General features: G+C 47.6%; 5 protein-coding genes and 1 non-coding gene across 6 annotated transcripts; 3 read left to right on the top strand and 3 right to left on the bottom strand.

Annotated features, from left to right (window-relative positions):
* Nucleotides 1-1,393: 1,393 nt before the first annotated feature.
* On the bottom strand, nt 1,394-2,463 carry B0H65DRAFT_402141 (thioredoxin-like protein; the record flags this gene model as incomplete). The annotated part of the gene is made up of 2 exons (XM_062823789.1): nt 1,394-1,701; nt 2,067-2,463. Coding segments are annotated over 2 exons (705 nt in total), but the record flags the coding sequence as incomplete, so codon positions are not given.
* Nucleotides 2,464-3,573: 1,110 nt separating this feature from the next.
* Nucleotides 3,574-4,672, top strand: B0H65DRAFT_141117 (NADH-ubiquinone oxidoreductase 21.3 kDa subunit). The gene is made up of 3 exons (XM_062820933.1): nt 3,574-3,725; nt 3,854-4,368; nt 4,456-4,672. Exons 1-3 carry the CDS (start codon nt 3,660-3,662, stop codon nt 4,478-4,480), a joined length of 606 nt encoding a protein of 201 aa, XP_062685270.1. The 5' UTR covers nt 3,574-3,659; the 3' UTR covers nt 4,481-4,672.
* A 349-nt stretch (nt 4,673-5,021) lies between these two features.
* Nucleotides 5,022-9,137, bottom strand: B0H65DRAFT_520864 (P-loop containing nucleoside triphosphate hydrolase protein; the record flags this gene model as incomplete). Its single annotated transcript, XM_062828737.1, has 3 exons — nt 6,313-9,137; nt 5,803-5,843; nt 5,022-5,743 (listed from the first exon to the last, which is right to left on the bottom strand). The coding sequence occupies exons 1-3, from the start codon at nt 9,069-9,071 to the stop codon at nt 5,022-5,024; spliced, it is 3,522 nt and encodes a 1,173-aa protein (XP_062685269.1). The 5' UTR covers nt 9,072-9,137.
* A 235-nt stretch (nt 9,138-9,372) lies between these two features.
* On the top strand, nt 9,373-11,241 carry B0H65DRAFT_459628 (uncharacterized protein). Its single transcript, XM_062826472.1, has 2 exons — nt 9,373-9,753; nt 9,824-11,241. Exons 1-2 carry the CDS (start codon nt 9,587-9,589, stop codon nt 10,932-10,934), a joined length of 1,278 nt encoding a protein of 425 aa, XP_062685268.1. The 5' UTR covers nt 9,373-9,586; the 3' UTR covers nt 10,935-11,241.
* Nucleotides 11,242-11,439: 198 nt separating this feature from the next.
* B0H65DRAFT_141099 (fatty acid desaturase-domain-containing protein) lies at nt 11,440-13,435 on the top strand. Its single transcript, XM_062820932.1, has 3 exons — nt 11,440-11,952; nt 12,037-12,315; nt 12,392-13,435. Exons 1-3 carry the CDS (start codon nt 11,746-11,748, stop codon nt 13,112-13,114), a joined length of 1,209 nt encoding a protein of 402 aa, XP_062685267.1. The 5' UTR covers nt 11,440-11,745; the 3' UTR covers nt 13,115-13,435.
* Nucleotides 13,436-19,265: 5,830 nt separating this feature from the next.
* On the bottom strand, nt 19,266-19,337 carry B0H65DRAFT_t104. The gene has a single exon. It is a non-coding gene; the product is annotated as a tRNA-Arg (tRNA).
* Nucleotides 19,338-19,589: the final 252 nt, after the last annotated feature.

Genomic DNA, 19,589 nt, shown 5'->3' with positions numbered 1-19,589 from the left:
TTCATCTACGGATACCGGCCTAGGAGATGGGAGCTTTGTTTGATATAATCGGTAGCGTTCAACCACCAAGCGGAACTTTATTACAATCGTCTTGACATCACCCATGGTGTAGTTGTAGTTACTGCTCATTGCATACAGGCACGCATGCCTCTGAAAGATTACCCGAAAGTAAATCAACTGGAGCTATGAAAGATAACAGGTGAATTGTCTACAATGTAAACCCACAGAGGTGTCACTAGTCTACACCGGCCAAGCCTCCTTTTTTTTCTGTAGCTGCCTGCTATCAACGAGTGAATCGATGGAAAACGCTCAACTGAGGGAACAAACGACCGGTTCACTCGGACCGTTGCTACTATCTCTGCTATTTTCATCTCTTTGAGAGTGGATCATATCAAGGCGGAGATACTGTGTACGTCCAAACGGGGTTTGGACACTATTATTGAGCAAGGTATCAACATTTAAGCAGACATTCATGATATTTCTTCCGTCATGATCAGTCTTCTACTATTTCATATATGTAGTTACATACACAAACGTTATACTACCTGTCTGTCTCTGTGTGCTGTTGCATTGTTGGTTTATTTCCCCTTTTCTAGAAGAAAAAACATACTTCTCAGATTGAATTCCCCCTTTCTCAAATCCACACAGAAATGGAATCACAAAAACCACAACAAACATTCAGTGGGATATCTCGTCAGGTTCAGTTCAACAAGGTTCAACGTATATCCAGGACTTGGTACTGGTAACTTTTAAATTCACTCTAAACCAAGGATTATACATTTGAGACAAGGGAGATAGAGAGACAGAGTCAAGAACCAAGCTAGGTAGGTAAACAAAAAGAATGAGTACTGGAAAAAGGTATTAAGGAAGGAATATTTTATGCGTCCTTCATCTCGGTATCTTCCTTCTCCTTCTTGTCGCTCTCCTTCTTCTATTGTGTCTTTTCGGCCGTCTCGTCCTTCTTTTCCTCAGTCTTGGTGTCGTCCTTCTTATCCTCGGACTTCTCCTCAGCGTCCTTCTTCTCGCCGTTTGTTGTATCCTTCTCCTTCTTTTCCTCAGAAGCCTTGTCGTCGTCGGCCTTCTTCTCCTCGGTGGCGGCATCCTTCTTTTCTGCCTTCTCCTCGTCTTCGGCCTCCTTGTCCTGGTCCTTCTTCTCTTCGGCCTTGGTCTCTTCCTTCTCATCCTTCTTCTCCTCACTTTCCTTGGCCTCAGCCTTCTCCTCCTCCTTCTTGTCCTCACCCTCCTTACTCTCCTCCTTAGCCTCGTCCTTTTCGGCCTTCTCCTCGCCCTCCTTCTCGCCCTTCTCCTCCTCCTTCTCACCCTCCTCCACCTCCTCCTTGACCACCTCCACCGCCTCCTCCTTCTCCTCCTTCCGAATCTTTCCTTCCTCCCCCATCTCAGCCACCACCCTCTCCACCACCTTGACCGTCGCCTCGGGGCCGCCGGGCTCCGCAGCCAGGACTTTTCCTGACTTGTCCACGACAAAGACGCCGCGGGTGGTGCCCTTGGGAGCCTTCTTCAGGCCGATGGCGCCGATCAAGGCGTACGAGGGGTCGCACAGCAAGGGGTAAGGGAGCTTCTGCTTCTCCTTGAAGGTGGTGTTGGCTTTGGGAGAGTCAGAGGATAGGCCGTAGATGGAGAGGCCGGTGGCGGAGGAGAGGGCGGTGTAGGAGTCGCGGAAGAGGCAGACTTGTCGCGTGCCTTTTTTGTCATTTGTCAGTAAACGTTTTCTAAAGAGTCTTTGGCGGTTTTATGAAGGGAGCTGAATACTGAGGCTGAGGATGATGATGATTGGACAGGTGCGTTGAAACGCGTGTAAGTGGGTTATAACGCGGAAGTGCTATAGCGCCCGCCCGCTAAAAGGCCACGCCTAATGCATGCATTACAAAGGGGTGGTGTGCGGTGGTGAATTGACAAATGGGAGTTGAATAAACATGGAGCCAGTGAATGAGAGGTTGCGGTGTATGACGTGAGCGAATGGGAAGCTTTCTTTTTCTATCCGAGCTCTTTGTGAAGCGCAAACATGCAAACTTATCAAAGTGAACAAAACAGAAACAATAACTTACAGCCAGGAGTAGAAGCCTTGGGATAAGTAAACAGCACCACACCAGCCTTGCTCTCCTCAACGAGCTTCTTCAAGCTGGTCTTGGTGCCGTCGTTGGTCTCAACCTCACCGCCAAAGTTGTCCAGGTCAATGAGGTCGCCGACCTTGGGGTTGCCGGCCAGAGCCGTAGCCACCTTCGCAGCGCCGTTGGCAACGGCCTCGGCAGCCGCCTGGGCAGCGGCGGTGGCGGTCTCGGTGGTGACCTCAGCGGCCTTGGAAGCGGTTTCGGCAGCCTTGGAGGCGGCGTCCTCGACTTTAGCCTTGGCCTTGGCGGCGGCCTTGGTGGCCTTGGTGGCCTGCTTCTTCACCGGCGCGGGAGGCGGCGGCGGGGCCTTGCGCTTGCGAAGCTCGACGGGCATGGTGATGGTTGTCTTTGTGGAGTTTGCGCGGGTGAGGGTTAGTGTAAGAGAAAGGGGATAAAGAGCTATAGATAGCTGGTGGTGGTGTAAGTGATGTGGTCGCCGTGAGTACGCGACTAAGATACGGTTGAGAGTTGATGAGAGAATGGTGAGAGAAGGTGAGAGGAATGGGGAGAGAAGAAAGAGAAAAGGGAGAAAAGGATGGAGGAAAGAGGTGTCGTTGTAAACAGGACAAGACGTTGAAGGTGGTTGCGCAAAGCTCTGACCAATCAGGAAGCAGACGCGGTGAAGCTCGAGCGAGAGCGGGCTCGAGAGCAGAGCAGCAGACGGGAGGCACTTCTGGCACTTGTCTGTACCTGCACCTGTACTGTCTGTTTAGTCCGTATGCTTACGAAAGGAGGAACCAGAGGAGCCAAAGACCAAAGAAACTGGTGGAGGACGATCGCGTAACACGTCTAGCTAGGGGTGACTTGAGACGCCGGGATAGTCCAAGTTGGATAACAGGTATAGCTCCAACAGCTGGGGTATAGCATCAAGTACATGGAGATCGGATGCCACACTGACATAACGAATGGCGTACGTACAGCTCCCGTCGTTATTACACACTCGGAACAAGAACAGGGCAACGTATGGTGGGTGGATTAGTTGGGGTTTCTCTTTGGAGCTAGAACATCATCAGCTCTCTCGTGTAATTTACCCTTTCACTTTCCCAGCTGGCATTTCAACTCAAGTACAGTATTGATGAAGAAAGTTCACCATTGCAAGATACTTCAGTGACTCCCAAGTTCTGAGGTCATGTGAACTGACGCCATGTCGTAACCCGATGGATCCGGGGTCCCGAAATGTGTTCTTGTGCTTCTCTTCTCTTTTCTGGAACGACGCGGCCGGCGGCAGTGTGGATGTTGTCGGTGGATGCCGTTGAACCAGAGACAGACAAGACAGGAAGTGGTCCAGGCTTTTGACGTACTGTCGCATGAAAGCTGGCCCGTGCGTCCATTGACCAACGTCAGTCGTCAAGGATGACAGCCGCCAGAGCTGTCCCTGTCACCTGTCTGTCAGCCCAAGCTCCCGGCAACACTCGTGAGAGCATCACGAACTCCATCATCCTTGGTCGCTCGGAGTGGAATCCACACCTCGTCGTCGTCGAACCCGCCCACTTACACCCACGATAACAAACGGGTTCTACAGCCGCCACCATGGCTTCCAAAGTCGTCACCGGCGTGGTCAAGACCACCGCAGGCGGCGTTGTGCCCGTCTACCATGTGAGTGATCAATCGCATCTCTAATCGCACAGTCGCATTGCCGTTTCCAGGACGACAAGTGGTGCCCGACTCATGTCCCTACAGCACCCCCCGTCTCCACTATGTTCTCTAATGTATTCCTTCCCCAGAAATACACCGTCCAATCCGTCGGCATCTGGGACCGCATCCGCCGCGCCTTCGCCATCGACCCCAACCGCTCCAACGGCGTGCCCTTGAACCCCTACAACCGCAACCCATCCCCCGGCTCTCTTGACCCCTTGTCCTACGACGACCCCGTCACCCTTCCCGCCGGCGACATCGCCGACAACCCGTACTGGAAGCGCGACGCGCGGCGCAACTACCCGCGCCTGAGCGTGGTGGGCCAGGCCGAGGCCGTTGCCTTGCTGTCAGTCGGCAGCGCGAGCCACCCCCGTGTGGAGCTGGTGGGCGAGAACGGGAGCAAGCAGCTGGTTGCGGCGCAGGAGGCTGGTAAGGCGGGTGGACTGGCCAGGTTCTTTGAGGGAAACGGGGTGGAGGCTGGTAAACTTGTGCTGGCGGAGACGGGGGGATTGCCGCCGTTGCCGAGTGGTGAGAAGCTGGTGGAGGGCGGCAAGTGGGATGTGCATAAGTATCAGTTGGCTGAGGAGCCTTCTTATTCTGAGGCGTGAGTATTATTTCCCTACTTCCCTGGGGGAGTGAGTGTTTGGGTTGTGAGAGAGAGGAATGGTGCTAACGATGTGGTTGGTTATAGCTACCCTTGCAGGTCGTTCTCTTAAAGTGGAAGGTTATGGAGATGAGGAGCTTGTGAGCAGGACACATGAGCTGAAAGAAGGGACCACAGGACCTTTGATGGAGGGATAACAACAGACAGACAGACAAGGCCACAGAGACCAGATACGTTCAGGCTGGTGTACATAGCAGGCAAGCAAGCAAGCAAGCAAGCAAGCAAGCAAGCAAGCAAGCGGTAGACGGAACGTATAGACTTTGCTTAGATCATGGCACTCGGCATTTCAAAAGGGGTATATGGTTTTTTATGAGTGATAGTGCCGTCTGGGCTCATATCCGAAATATCGTGCTCCCTAACCTGGCATCACTTGCCCTGGTATCCTGTGCTTCTTCTTCTTCTTCCTTCTTCACTTTTGATGTAATAGTTCCCGTCCTCAGGACCTACCTATGTAGCACCTAGACTTAGACCGCATCTTCAGCAGCAGCTCAAGACTTTCATCCTTTTTCCCCATATGACCTTCTTCACCTCTCAGTCTCCCGTTCCCCCTCCTCTTCCTCCCCCCCTCCCTCTTCCTTCCTTCACCACCCAAACTAAACCTCATTCCCAATCCTCCCCAAATCCACTCCCGCAATCGGCGTCCCTGCCCCTGCCCCAGCTCCAGCCCCCGTCCCCGCCCCAGCTCCCTCTCCTGGACTCCCAACCGCTGAGCTGCCCTTCTTCCTCTCCGACGAAACCTCGCCCACCATCCTCTCAACTATCTTGGCCTTCCCCTGCGCCCTCTTCAGTCTATCATCAAAATCGTTGACCGCCTCATCCGTGTTCTCCTTCGCCAGCGTCTCGGTCTCTACCAGCGCGAAGAGGGTGGTGATGTGTTTTTCTAGGCGGGTGTTGTTGTTTGGCAATAGTGGCAGCAAGCCCTCCTCCTCCTTCCTCGTGGGTAATGATGATGTTGTTGTTGTTGTTGTAGAATCCGAAATCTTCAGGCTTTTTTCGACATCATCTTCCAAGCTTTGATGAGACTTCTCCTCCTCACCGAAGCTCTTCTTCTTTTGGGCCTCCTCGAGATAAGAATGGCGGGTGGGCTGTTTGGAAGGCAACCGATTCGCCCAAACGATGGCTCGACCATGCAACCGGCCGCTCTGCACGAACTTCTGAAATCCCTTTTCCAAGCCGAGCTGACGGCCTTCGGTGCGGCCGGCTTTGACGCCGTCGGATACGCCTTGGACGTAGCCTTGTTGGTAGAAATCTTCTTCGAGGTTGAGGAGGGAGTCGAAGTCGAAGGGATCATCGCTTTGTGGTTGGCGTGTTTGTGCTGCCATTTTGATGGTGGAATTTGTGTGTCACAAGAATTGGCTGGTTTCGGTATGTGACTTGGCAAAGCTGATTGTTCGAAGGGATTCGTATTTGACTGACTTGAGTCAACTTCGTGTTGGTCAAAAAGGGTACGTGTTGAGGTTGTTGACGATATGGTGATGAAGGAACAATGAGAAGTTTTAGTGGGGTGAATGAGTCCTGGTGGGGCGAAATTTTGTCATTCTGGGGGATCTTTGGCTTTGTAAGCCGCTGTTTGGGAGAACCTCGAGCAATGTGAAGACGGCAAGATCTCAATCGGAAAGTGATGAAGATTTTGAATACTTTCACTGATGACTCAGGCTCCATTGAATGGTTGTCATTATGTTTTTATTGCTTTGATACAACTGTGCGTGAGTTGTTGAGTACTGATCACCAACAGCTACCTTATACAGCCGCAAGTAAACAAACCCCTAATCACCCAAGAATGTCCAAAAACGCTCCAGACGCCATCTCCCCATAGTGCATGCCATTCGCTTTTGAAACAAACAAAACAACTTCCAACTACTACCCATCCCTACCCATCAGTACTTCCTCTCCTTAGGCAATTTCTTAACCGTCATACTCTCCACATCCTTAGCATCATAATAATGCCCACCAAACTCCGTCAACCATTTCGGATCAATCGGTATAACACTCCTGACAAACTCCTTCGTCGTCACCACCAGCTCATGATAAATGATCACCTTTGGCGGGGGATCCATCCCCTTGACCACCGAACTTGGGTGCACATACACCGTCATGTTATTCTTCAGCGTCCTGTATCCGTCTCCGCCTCTGTTGAGCCTGGCGGCGTTGAGGAAGAAGGCTGCTGTGAGCGCCCGTAGGATGGGCTGCATGTTCGAAACACCGCCGCAGGTGGATGTTGACCCTTCGAGCACGCGATCGCACAACTTGGCGAGCTGGTCGCGCACGTCACGGGCGCGGGTCAGCGAGCGCTGGGTGAGGAAGTTCTCCTTGGCCCAGATGGGGGAGTAATCAGCGTCGACCCACTGGTTGTAGACGTTCAGGAGCGTCAAGTGGTCGCCGCCGTCTTTGACGGTGAAGCGGGCGCGCGCGCTGTCGGCGTGCACCTTCTTGTCCTTGGGGCGGAAGAACAAGGTGGCAACCTCGCCGAGCATGGACACGATGGTGAGCATCTCGTCGACGCAGCCCTCGGCCGTGGCGGCGATGAGCGCCTTGGCCAGCATGGGTTCCGTGGGGAACTCGCCCATTTGGCGGCCGACGCGGGTGAGTTGGCCGGCGGAGTTGAGGGCTCCCAAGGCGTAGAGCATGTTGAGGGACTTGATGAGGAGCTCGGTTGGTGGAGGGTCGAGGAAGTCGAAACCCAAAAGATCTTCAATACCGAGGGCTTTGAGTTGGAGGACGACGCTGGATAGCGAGGTTCGTTGGATTTCGGGCGTGGGTGACTCGTCCATTTCGGAGAGGTAGGCGAACTTGGTGTAAAGACGGAAGCATTTGCCTGGACGGACACGACCGGCACGACCCATACGCTGGTTCGCGGCGGCCCGTGAGCATGGTACTACGGCGAGCGTGGACTGTCCAGTTGTGCCGACGGGACTGAAGGTGTTCTCCTTGACGTAGCCACAGTCGATGACATACACAATACCGTCAATGGTAAGGGATGTCTCGGCAATGTTCGTTGAGAAAACGACCTTTCTAGCCCCTGGTGGTGTCGGCTCGAAAATCTTGGCCTGCAGTTCCGAGGGCATGTTGGCGTAAATGGGTAGAGGTATGATTTCGGGTACTCGACTACCCAGTTTCCTCTTGATCTCTTCTACTCGCTCGCACGCTTTGTCAATTTCTTCCTGACCAGTAAGGAAGACCAGAATACCGCCCTCTGGTTGTGTAGCATGAATTTGGAAAACTGTCACCAAACTAGCTTCCAGGTAGTTGCTTTCTGGTGCAGAAGTGTAGTATACGTCGACCGGGTGGACACGCCCGGGAACGTTGAAAATGGGTGCATCATCAAAGTACGTGCTGAACTTCTCGGCGTTAAGTGTAGCAGATGAAATGATGAGCTTCAGATCCGGCCTCGCCCTAGTGAGATCCTTGATGAGAGCTAGTAGAATATCGGTAGAGACTGTTCTCTCGTGGGCTTCGTCGATCATGATGGCCGAATAGCCCTCCAGTGTTGGCGACGTAACCATTTCTCTCAGAAGCATACCATCAGTCATATACTTGAGAATGGTCTTGTCGCTTGTGCAGTCCTCGAAACGGATCGAGTAACCGACTTCCCTTCCAACCTTGACTCCCATTTCATCAGCCACACGAGCGGCAACACTCATGGCAGCAACACGACGCGGCTGCGTACAGGCAACCTTCATGCCGCCCTCGGTAAATCCAGCCTCGTGAAGATATTGGGGTATTTGTGTGGTCTTTCCCGAACCCGTCTCACCAACAAGGATAAGAACTTGGTACTCCTTGATCGCATCCAGAAAAGCGTCCCGGTAAGCATATACGGGCAAACTCTTGCGCACTTCTTGTATCGACTTGGCCGCCCTCTCGGCCGCCTCGATCTTCTCCTTCAATATCCTCTGCTCCGGCGTTAACCCGTCGGTCGGTTGGATGAACTTGGCCGCGGCATCACGGACAAAGTTGATGGCATCCTCGTCCAGCAAGAAGTCGTATTCTCCCCCGTCTTCGCGCTCGCCTCGCGATGCGATTTGCGCCTTGGCCTTGACAGTCTGCTCGCGCTCCCATTCGTCGTATTCGGTAATCATCTTTTCGTTACCGTACTCGTCTCTCTCGACGTGGCGCTGGTATAGAGCCTCCTCTTTCTTCTTGGTGTCGGTGCCATATTGGTCTGGTAGGCGGTAGCCGTCTTGGTAGTCGTCAATGCGTGCTCGCTCCTCGGCCAGGCGTAGAATCTCCCGGTTTCTTGCAAATTCGGCCTTTTCCTTTTCAGACAGACGAACACCAGATCGCAACTCGGCGGTTTCCTCGGCGACTTGTTTTCGTAGGAGGGCGAGCTTCTCTGCCTCTCTCTTCTTGAGGTAGTCGTATCGGGACTTGAGTCTTAGGTCTGAGATCTTTGGGTCTTCGCGTTCACGTCTCGAGTCTGATCGGCTGTCATCTTTGCGTGGTGATGGCGAGCGGGAGCGGCGTCGGGTTGAATCGTCGTCATCGTGTCGCCTGCTCTTGTGTCGGCGCGGAGACGTGGATCGGTCGCGGGACCTGTCGCGTTTCCTGTCCCTTTTGCTGTCTCTGTCCCTGTCTTTCCTGTCGCTCTTCGAGGGAGCAGCAGGCTCGTCGTCCATGGGGACGAAGGCATATCGTTTAGAAGCCATTGTGTGTTTGTTCGGCCAACTGCGACAGTGGCTCTGTGTTTGTTTGACCAAATTTGGTTGGTGATGGATGGGAGGCAACAGAGAACCTTGGATGGTGCATCACTGCACTGTCGAAGCACTGGAATCCTTATCTTATCGGCCTGTTGCAGTGTCTCGCCCCGCTAGCCTCAGCTTGGGTTATGCATGTGCTTCAGCGACCGGGGTCTTTCCTTCGGGCATCCAATCAGCTAACACGCTTTGTTGTAGCGACAAGGTGGCATCTTCCCCGATTGACCTAGACCCGAGGCTGCTGCTGTTCATCGCGAATGTACAAGTGGAATCTTCCGTCCCAGGTACTTTTTGGCCTCGACAATTCCCATCTTGACACCTTATCGCAGTCACCACGTCACCGACGTGGAATGGCCCTCGACTCTCCAAGATTCTAGTCGTTCTTTACTTGATCTTACTTGGTTCTCTCTTAATCTACCTTGTTACGGACACTGTTTCTACTCCAACACACAGCAACAGAGTTCACCATGTGGTTCAAGAAGGGAGCCTTGCTGGCTCTCTTAACACTTGCGCAATTTGCGCTCGGTATTGAGGATTACTACAAGGTCCTCGGTATCAACAAGCAAGCGTCCGACAAGCAGATCAAGTCGGCCTACCGCCAGCTCTCCAAGAAATACCATCCCGACAAGAACCCGTGCGTTCCCTATCTCTGCCTCTTTACCTTTCCCCTCCAATGGCCGCCTACTAACCTGACCATTCAACAGAGGCGACTCAACAGCCCACGACAAGTTCGTCGAAGTCTCGGAAGCCTACGAAGCCCTCATCGACCCCGAATCCCGCAAGATCTACGACCAATACGGTCACGAAGGCCTCAAGCAGCGCCAGCAAGGCGGCGGCCAACAACATCACGACCCCTTCGATCTCTTCTCCCGCTTCTTCGGCGGCGGCGGCCACTTTGGCAACCAGCCTGGCCAGCGACGCGGTCCCAACGTCGAGCTCAAGGTCGGCATCTCCCTCAGCGACTTCTACAACGGGCGCACGACCGAGTTTCAATGGGACAAGCAACAGATTTGCGAGGAGTGCGAGGGCACGGGAGCGGCGGATAAGCATGTTGATACCTGCGATGCCTGTGGTGGACACGGTATTCGGATTGTTAGACACCAGCTGGCGCCGGGCATGATCCAGCAGATGCAGGTGCAGTGCGATAAGTGCGGTGGACGGGGCAAGAGCATAAAGCACAAGTGCCCCGTGTGCCAGGGCACGAGGGTGGTGCGGAAGATGACTACGGTTGGACTGAATGTTGAGCGTGGTATGGCCGAAGGGTCAAGGATCGTATACGAGAACGAGGCGGATGAGAGCCCGGATTACGTTGCCGGTGATTTGATCGTTACGGTCGTGGAGAAGGAGCCAAGTCTGAACCCTGAGGAAGACAACCCGGATCATCTCGACGGTATCTTCTTTAGGAGGAAGGGCGACGATTTGTTCTGGAAAGAGATTATCAGCCTCAGGGAGGCCTGGATGGGTGACTGGACGAGAAACATTACACATCTTGATGGACATGTGGTTAGGCTGGGGAGGAAACGCGGCGAGGTTGTGCAGCCAGGTCATGTCGATACGATACCAGGCGAGGGCATGCCCAAGTGGCATGAAGACGGAGACAGCGTTTACCACAAGACGGAGTACGGAAACCTTTACGTCGAGTATACAGTGGTACTACCAGACCAAATGGAAAGCGGCATGGAGAAGGAGTTCTGGGCGTTATGGGAGAAGTGGAGGGGAAAGATTGGAGTTGATCTACACAAGGACAGTGGGAGGCCTGAGCAGCCAGTGATTCATGATCATGATCATGAGGGGCACGAGCATGAGGAGTTATAGAGGAGGCGGGTTGATTTTATACAAGGGTTATGGACCGACTACATGATACACGTTAATAGAGATCTAATGCCACAGGCTTCGACTTGAGCTTGTACTCAATGGATGTCTGATGTTTTGAAATGCCAACAATCCATTATTTACCTCTAGACTCTTCAGGTTAAGCAATGCGCATATTACATTCGCCTGCAAGACATTGATCGATGCGATGAAAGGAGTGCCATCTTGTCATTAAACGTAACGTCAACATCTGGCCAAGAACGCACCACTTTAAGTTTTACTGGCATGATGTCCGGTGCGTATCAAATCACCACCCGTTGGATTTGACATCCAGCTGTTTGGATATTTCAGGGGTATCTCAGGGGCAACCACCCGGGAGCTTGGGCCAATACGCGGGACGGAGGACGGGGCGGCGCACCTCCACGGGGGCGGAATGTCAAACTGTGTGGGACAGCGGTGTAGCTGGAGACCCGCCGCCACTGCCCACTGAGGTGTTCGTCCACTGTTCGCCAAGACGTTCCAGTTCCAGCCCAAGCTTGCCATTGAGGTGGGTGGTACAGCACTGCAATGCCCACTCTCCTTATCTGTCTGTTTACACGCGTGGGATAGCGTGGTCGTGCTACCTTAGAAGAAAGTTGTTGAGTTGGACCCTGAATTTCCAATTTCACCATCTCTCTTCTCCTACATACACCTTCTTTTCCAATTCTTTGTTTGCTGTGTGGAAAAGCTGGGCTTGTATCTCTTGGGAACTTTCACGAATATCTTTCCTCCTCCCACGAGTTCCGAAGCTGTACAACGAGCACATATCTCGGTCATGGCCGCCTCCGCAGTAACGACGGCCACGACGGACTCGTCGGCCAAGCAAAGGAAACAACAGAATGGAAAGCTAGACACCACCTCCTCCTCCGCCAGTGCCGGCGCTGCGGACCAGAATGATGCCCTCGAGAAGGACTTCTTCTGGACTTACACCGAGGAGCCGCACCGGACACGTCGTATGGCCATTATCAAGGCGCATCCAGAGGTATGTTATCTTGATATCCAGTCATGCCGTCTCCAAGATGTCTTTGAGATCTTATACTGACCGTATGGTATGCATGTTCAACAGGTCACCAAGCTCTGCGGTCCCGAACCGCTAACGAAATGGGTCGTCCTGGGCGTCGTCTCGCTCCAATTCCTCCTCGCCCACCTCCTGCGCGACACCTCCTTCTTCTCGTGGAAGTTCTGGCTCACAGCCTACGTCTTCGGCGCCACCTGCAACCAGAACCTCTTCCTGGCCATCCACGAGATCTCCCACAACCTGGCCTTCCGCTCGCCTACCGCCAACAGGCTGTTCGCCATTGTCGCCAACTTGCCTATTGCCGTTCCGTATAGTGCTTCTTTCCGGGTACGTCTTCTCTTTCCCTTCCCCTCGTCCCCCCTCCCTCGGCCAACAAGAGCTAACAGAAGTTACACAAAAACAGCCCTACCACCTAACCCACCACAAATCCCTCGGCGTCGACGGTCTCGACACCGACCTGCCCACCGCCTTCGAAGCGCTTTTCCTCGACTCCATCCTCGGCAAAGCCTTCTTCTGCACCTTCCAGATCTTCTTCTACGCCCTTCGGCCCATGGCCGTCTACCGCGTCCCTTTCACCTGGGTGCACTGGCTCAACCTTTCCATCCAGTTAGCGTTCGACTACTCCCTCATTTTCCTGCTCCCAGACTCGCTCTTCACCGCCAACTCCGTCCTCTACTTTTTACTCAGCTCCTTCCTCGCCGGCAGCCTGCACCCCACCGCCGGCCACTTCATCGCCGAACACTACGTCTACGAGAAAATCACGCCCGAAGCCCGCAACCCCGATAACCGCATCCCGGTCCCCGAGACTTTTTCCTACTACGGCCCGCTGAACTGGGTCACGTACAACGTCGGCTTGCACAACGAACATCACGATTTCCCTGCGATCCCCTGGACGCGGCTGCCGAAGCTGTACGAGATTGCGTCCGAGTTCTACGAGGGGCTGCCGCAGCATCGGAGCTGGACGTACGTGATTTGGCAGTTCATCTTTGATGAGGCGATTGGGATGCGGTGCAGGGTTAAGAGGAAGGTTGGTGGACGGGTTGTGGGGGGTGGGAATGTGAGTGCTGCGAAGACACAACCCCAAGCGAAGGAGGCCGGGTGGGGGGATGATGAGATTGAGGCTTAGACTTGAGGATAGAGTCTAAGACTAGAAAGATAGAGTCAGTAGAGCATTGTATATGTAGTAACGTGAATGAACATAAAGACGGGTTGTTGGCTCCTCAAAACCAAAGACGTGGGTGGGAATGGTTGGGTTGGGTTGGACTTAATGGGCTCGGAATAATCAATCGATTGCAGGAAACTGGAAAAGCAAGCGAGCAAAAAGTTCAAAAGCATAGACATACATACATACATTAATGAGCATGATACGAACAAAAGAGAGAGCCTACTGTCCCTACCTACCATCACCATATCTATGCTAAATAGAAAAGAAGCTACTTTCACATCCCACTTACCTATCCGTCGTTGCCCGTTGCCCAAGCGTGCCAAGTGGAAGCTATGACATCCCCAAAGCGGTCCTGATAAATCTACTGTATTCTCTAGTTAAATCTACGGCCCCCACATACACCAGCCCCATCACGTGCCCATATCTCCATGTTCTAAGATGTCAGTCCCATACAAATCTACTGCAAATCGACATACAAGTACCATCGTCACTAAAATAAACGAAATTAAGGGTATTCAAATAATAAAAACCAATGTAATTATACGTATATAAATACTAAGTACTATCAAATCACTAGATTATTACTAGTGCCACCCTTAAGTACCCTAGTTATAAGGGTTATAAGGGTGCCTTCGCTAAACTTAATTCTAAGCAGATAATTATACCAGAAGACTCTAATACACTATCTAATACACAGTTAATACAAGAGGCGCCCCTATATACTACTACTACCTCTATAAAAGCATCATGGATACTTAGTATAGGGGCTAAAAGCTAAAGCCTTACTATTAAATTAAAAGAAGTACCTAACTGCCTTACTACTATAACGATAGGGGCACCCAACTGCCCTAGTTCTATAACTACTATATACTCGAAGGCTACGCCGCCCTCGTTATTAAATTTCTCTCCAATTACATCTAGTACTATAAGAAATTCTAGAAGTTCTACAATAAAGAGGGGGCTATATCTTTAAAACCCTATATTTCTGCCTACATCTAAATAACTGCTTAGGTGGTTATTATCCTCTTTACCTTCTTTGATAGCTGTAAAAGCTCATTGTAAAAAAGATTGTAGCGTACGTTCGCGGACGAAATAATGGGTAAATAGGCAGCTACAAGTACAATTTAAACGCTATTAATCACTTACCCTTATACTTAAAAATCCTACTACTTCTTATTAAATATAGGGTTTAGATCCTATTCCCTGCGTATACAAAAGAACGCCTCTAATAATAACTATAAAGAATAGAAATTAATACGAACTATTTACAACATAAATTAATGTAGAAAATAACCCTCGAAGACTTACTTAATTAAATTTTAACCGCTAATAACAATCCAACTCTTCCAAAGTAAGCGCCTTATCGACTCGTAATAACATTAATATCTCGTACTAACAAAGCAAACCAAACTCCACTCTAAAACAGCCGCTACACTCTATAATCCGCCGCTTATTAGCAATAACCTCCAATATCAAATCCAACTACCTGTTATGAGTCTACTGGGTGTGCACGGTAGTAGGGGTGGAATAGAGCTTAAGATTGTTAATAAAGGGGAAGAAGTCCTGGAAAGCTCGGGTGGGCTTGGAAGAATACCTATATACTAGAAGCTTGGCTAATTAGAGGGTAGGCGAGTAAACGGGTTTATAGGCCTTGCCAAAGTCCAGAAGCCTGGCCTCCAAACATTTGGAGCTAGGTATAACCTCCGGGCACTAACCCATTATATTACCCCCCAACTCCCCCTTACGTATAAATGAAAATTATTATATATAAAGAAATCCCTAGAATTTAATAAGCGGCCTCCTATTTGCGCTGTAGAAATGCTCCCAAATATTCCTAAACCGAATATTCGTACAAATGACTAGAAAATAAATAAATAAAATAATATTATTTATAGCCTCTATTATAAATACTAAGCCCCTAAGGACTATTAATTTCAATATTTATATTATACGCGTACGCGGGCGCTAAAGCAAAGGAGCAACTCCTCCTCTATGTATATTCCCAAATTACTATATATAACCTAACTTATTTATCCGTATAAACCCTCGCCCTATTTATTTTATTATAATCTATATAATAAAGCATTATAACGAGGAATCCCCTATTTAAGTAAAGTATTTCTATAACCCTCCTTCTTATAGGTACGATAGTGAAGCTTTAATATAATCTTAATATAATTTCTACTGTTTATATTTATAGAATAATATAATATAGCCTTCCTTTACAATAGTTAAGCCTATATAATTATAGCCTATTATACTCTAATATTAATGTTAATAGAGGCTATTGTTAGAAGTATTATAATAGCCATTAATAACGAAGTATTTCTAAGCCGATTCTTAATATTTCCGGTTCTGTAGAAATAGATGTTAGCTCTATATTTAATCGTCGTTATTATAAATTTCGTTATTATCCGAATCCTTAACCGGTTTAAAGGTAATATTCTATAGCTGTATAGCGGCTTTACCCTTATTCTTATTTACGGGGTATTCCCTTACCTAGTATTATGAAGATCCGTAGCCAATATAGCGGTTTTCCTTTTTCTATTATTATTATTATTCGAGGGTAATCCCAATGCCCAGCCCGGCTCTAGAGCGATTACTTTATTTTATAGCCCTTATCGATATTTTTATAGCACTGATTTATATAGGATCCCTAGCATTTATTAAAGTTATAGAGCCTCTCCCCAAATAATTATTTCTATTAAAGCGTTGGAAGAATTCTAAATATTCTATAAAGAGGCTAGGGATATCTATCCTTTCCTATAATCGGGCCTTCTATTCGTTATTAAAATTACTTTCGAAAATAGTAATTTTAGTATCGTTTAGCCACTTTGTAACGCCGCTTTTATAGAGTATATTCTTGTAGCAAAGGAGGTATTTCGTTATTGTTTCCTTAGAACCTTATAGAAAGTCGATAAGTTTTAAACCTACGCGTTTGTTTATAGCGGGGTTATTGTAATCGAAGCGAACTTTCTATAAAATTCGGTCGGGCGAGCGGTTAGAGGGTTATTTTATAAAGGGAAGTAAATTAATTTTAATAGAGAGCGAAAGGTTAGAGAAAAGGTAGTAGAACTAGGCCTTTAAATCGCTAATAATTTAGCTGTTAATATATAATTTAATTTCAACGCTATAAATCTACGCGTTGACTTCTTTAATAGTCCTCGTAAATTTATTAAAATAGGGGAGAACGGGCTTCGGGGTTATAAATTTAACGGTAGCGAATTCGGTAACGGAGGTGGAGATTATAACGGTGAATTACTATTAGCGTTTAGCAGCGTTTTAGGCCTAGGGGATAGAAGCTATAGTTATAAAGGAGTAAAGAAGTAAAAGAAGCGGTATAGTATTTCTATAAATACGAAGAAAAATGAAGGGTTGTATAAACGGTCGAGAAAGAAGAGTTCTTCAGGTAGACGAGTAAAAAGGTTTAGAGGGTAATAGATTAAAAAAGAGGGTTAATAATATATTACGGGTCTACTAGGTATATATAGTAGTAGGGGTAGAATAGAGCTTAAGATTGTTAATAAAGGGGAAGAAGTCTTAGAAAGCCCAAGCGGGCCTAGAAGGATACTTATATACTGGAAGCCTGGCCAATTAAGGGGTAGGCGAGTAAGCGGGTTTGTAGGCCCTGCCAAGGTCTAGAAGCCTAGCTTCTAAATGTCTGGAGCCAGGTATAACCTCCGGGCGCCAGCCCATTACACTACCCTTTTATCAAATCGAACCCCACAAAACTAATAAAATACTATAGATATTGAAAAATACTATAAAAATATTAATTAACACTCTTAAAAATCTATATCGCATAATTCGCACAATATTTCTCCTACAAGTGGCTAAAAGTCTCCTTAATAATATTAAACAACTAATTAAAATATATATAATGGTTCTTAAACAAAGCTTTCAATACGCCGTACGTACCCTCTATACGGGAGGTAATTCTAATACTGAAATTATAATACGTTTTAATAACGAATTAGTAAAATTCGTACCTTATAAAGATATATATATTAAGAAAGTATATAATAATATTTATAAAAGAGAGGGGGAATTAATTAATCCGAACCTATTATCTATTATTTCATATAATAATAGATAACTCACCGTTCTAATTAGAGAACTCGCTCTTAAAAATCCTCCACTCCTCCCAAAACCTCTCCTTTATATTAGAATAAATAATAACATTCCAAGCCGCCAAAATACCATCAACATTATCCAACCACACCCTCTTATTAAGATTCTTAATAGGATCGTCCTTTAGAATTTGCCCGCTACGTAATTAAAACTGAGAATTCCTCACAAAATTACCCAAATAATAAGTGCAATCGCTATTATTAAGGAACTTCACTGCAATTTACTAAGAGACCTCACAACTTTCCTTATTGTATAAATAATTACCGTCGCTACCCCGCTCTCCAAGCGCTATACCTTCGAAAGAACCAACCTACTTCTTCTTAATATTAAAAACTACATTCTTCATAACGTACCACAAGCAAATTCAATACTAAATAACATTACCAAAAACCTATTATATAGCCTTCTTATATACTTTATTAAAGTCAGTAATAATAATGTTAGGGAGGGGGATTCCTTTAGTAATAAAAAGGTCTTGAAATTATATAAGAATTCACAAAAAGTAACCCTCCCTCTCCTTATTCAATAAACAGTAACCGATATTAAAAGTAATATATATAATAATAACCCCGCAAATTTAAAGGAAAAATATATTAAATTTATTAACCTTATACGTATAGTCTCTACTCTAAACCTTTAAATTCTTCCTCAACTACTCCACGTACCAATTGTACATCTAAAAGACGCAATTGATAAAACTATGAACGCGCCTACTATTATAATAAAATTCGTAAATAACCCCTTCCTTAATTACCAAAGCGTTAATAAATTACTAAATAAATATTAATTTACTAGCAATGTTCGTTTTATCTCCCCGCAATATATTAAAAACGTTATACCCTACTAATTTAATACTAAAGAACTTATTACGGAAGGTAAAGGCAATATTTAACGCAAACGTTTTTAATTATTTTAATAAGTAAACGATACTAACGGTAATATCCTCCGTACAATTAAAGCGACGGTTAATAACAAAGTAGCTAGTGACCTCGACGTCAAAGAAATAGCAATAGTCTAAGCAAAGAAGAATAAAAGACCAACGATCGGTTTTAATATTCAACGTAGCCTTAATTTACTATTTACAATCCTTCTTACTAATCTTACTTAATAAACGAAACTTTATTATTAGATTTAAATTCTTACTACCGCTACCCAACTTCGTGCCCTCTAAACACTCGAAATCATACCGTAATAGCTTGCTCAAATAATAATTAAATACCTGCCTCTTTATCAAAGCAAAGCTAATTACCCGCGCTGCCTTCTTCGCATTAAGAAGGAGGGTATTAAAAGTAGGCTACATATAGTCATCGAATTTATCGAAAGGATATGGCTCTAGCGTAAGCAACAACTCTACGCCTTTAAAGGAAACAGCCTTATCTTCAGCCTCCTTCTTTAATATAATAAGAGGGAAGGGGAAGGGAGCTTCGTATTTAACAACAAAAATAATCTCAATCGAAGGCGCTAAGCTAAGCGCACGGGCCTCCTCTAGGGAGCTAATAAAATCGATAATTTTAAGTATTTATATAAAGAATCAATATATAGGACAAACGGCTAGTTAATGCTCTCCACCTCTTAATACTACATAATTTACAATAGCAATAATACTAGCGATGGCGATAGCTTCAATTTACTAACTTAAATTACAGAGATTTATACGATACGACGTTACGACGGCGAGGATTGTTAGCGACAATATCAATCGATATCGCTGACCGCTAAATTTTGGTGTGGCTGACATGGCTGAGCATGTGTCAGCATGTGGGGGCCGTAGATTTAACCAGAGAACACAGTAGATTTATCAGGACCGCCCCAAAGCTCCGGTCATTCAGATAAGATACCACGTCTACTCCACCATCCAAGATGACCCATGTCACCCTTCACCACGGCCACCACGGTCCACCACCACCAAAAATTCACAAGACCAAAAAAAAAAACTGTGCAAAAAAAAGAGAAACTTCAGAAACTGAAGATTTCGAAATCTCGATCCACCCAGGGGTCGAACCTGGAACCTCCTGATTCGTAGTCAGACGCTCTGCCATTGAGCCAGCGGACCTTTACCTGTTGAAAGACTACCATCATTCCTTTACTCATGAGGGCCACAAGGATAATGGGCCTCCTCCAGTGAAGAACATGAAGATGTACATGAAAATTAGAATAATGCATTCATCTGCCTTCCTATCTATCTGTTTGTTTGATATACCATGTGATACTAATAATAAGGACAAAACGATGATGCTGCTGCTGCTGCCCCGTGTACCCAACCAACCAACCCAGAAGAAAACCCAACCCAACCCATATTGTACCA

Source organism: Neurospora tetraspora, assembly GCF_033439725.1.
Source record: "Neurospora tetraspora strain CBS 560.94 chromosome Unknown B0H65scaffold_2, whole genome shotgun sequence".
Taxonomy (NCBI): domain Eukaryota; kingdom Fungi; phylum Ascomycota; class Sordariomycetes; order Sordariales; family Sordariaceae; genus Neurospora; species Neurospora tetraspora.
The sequence above is the reverse complement of the archived record's forward strand: the minus strand, read 5'-3'. Positions and strand labels throughout refer to the sequence as shown.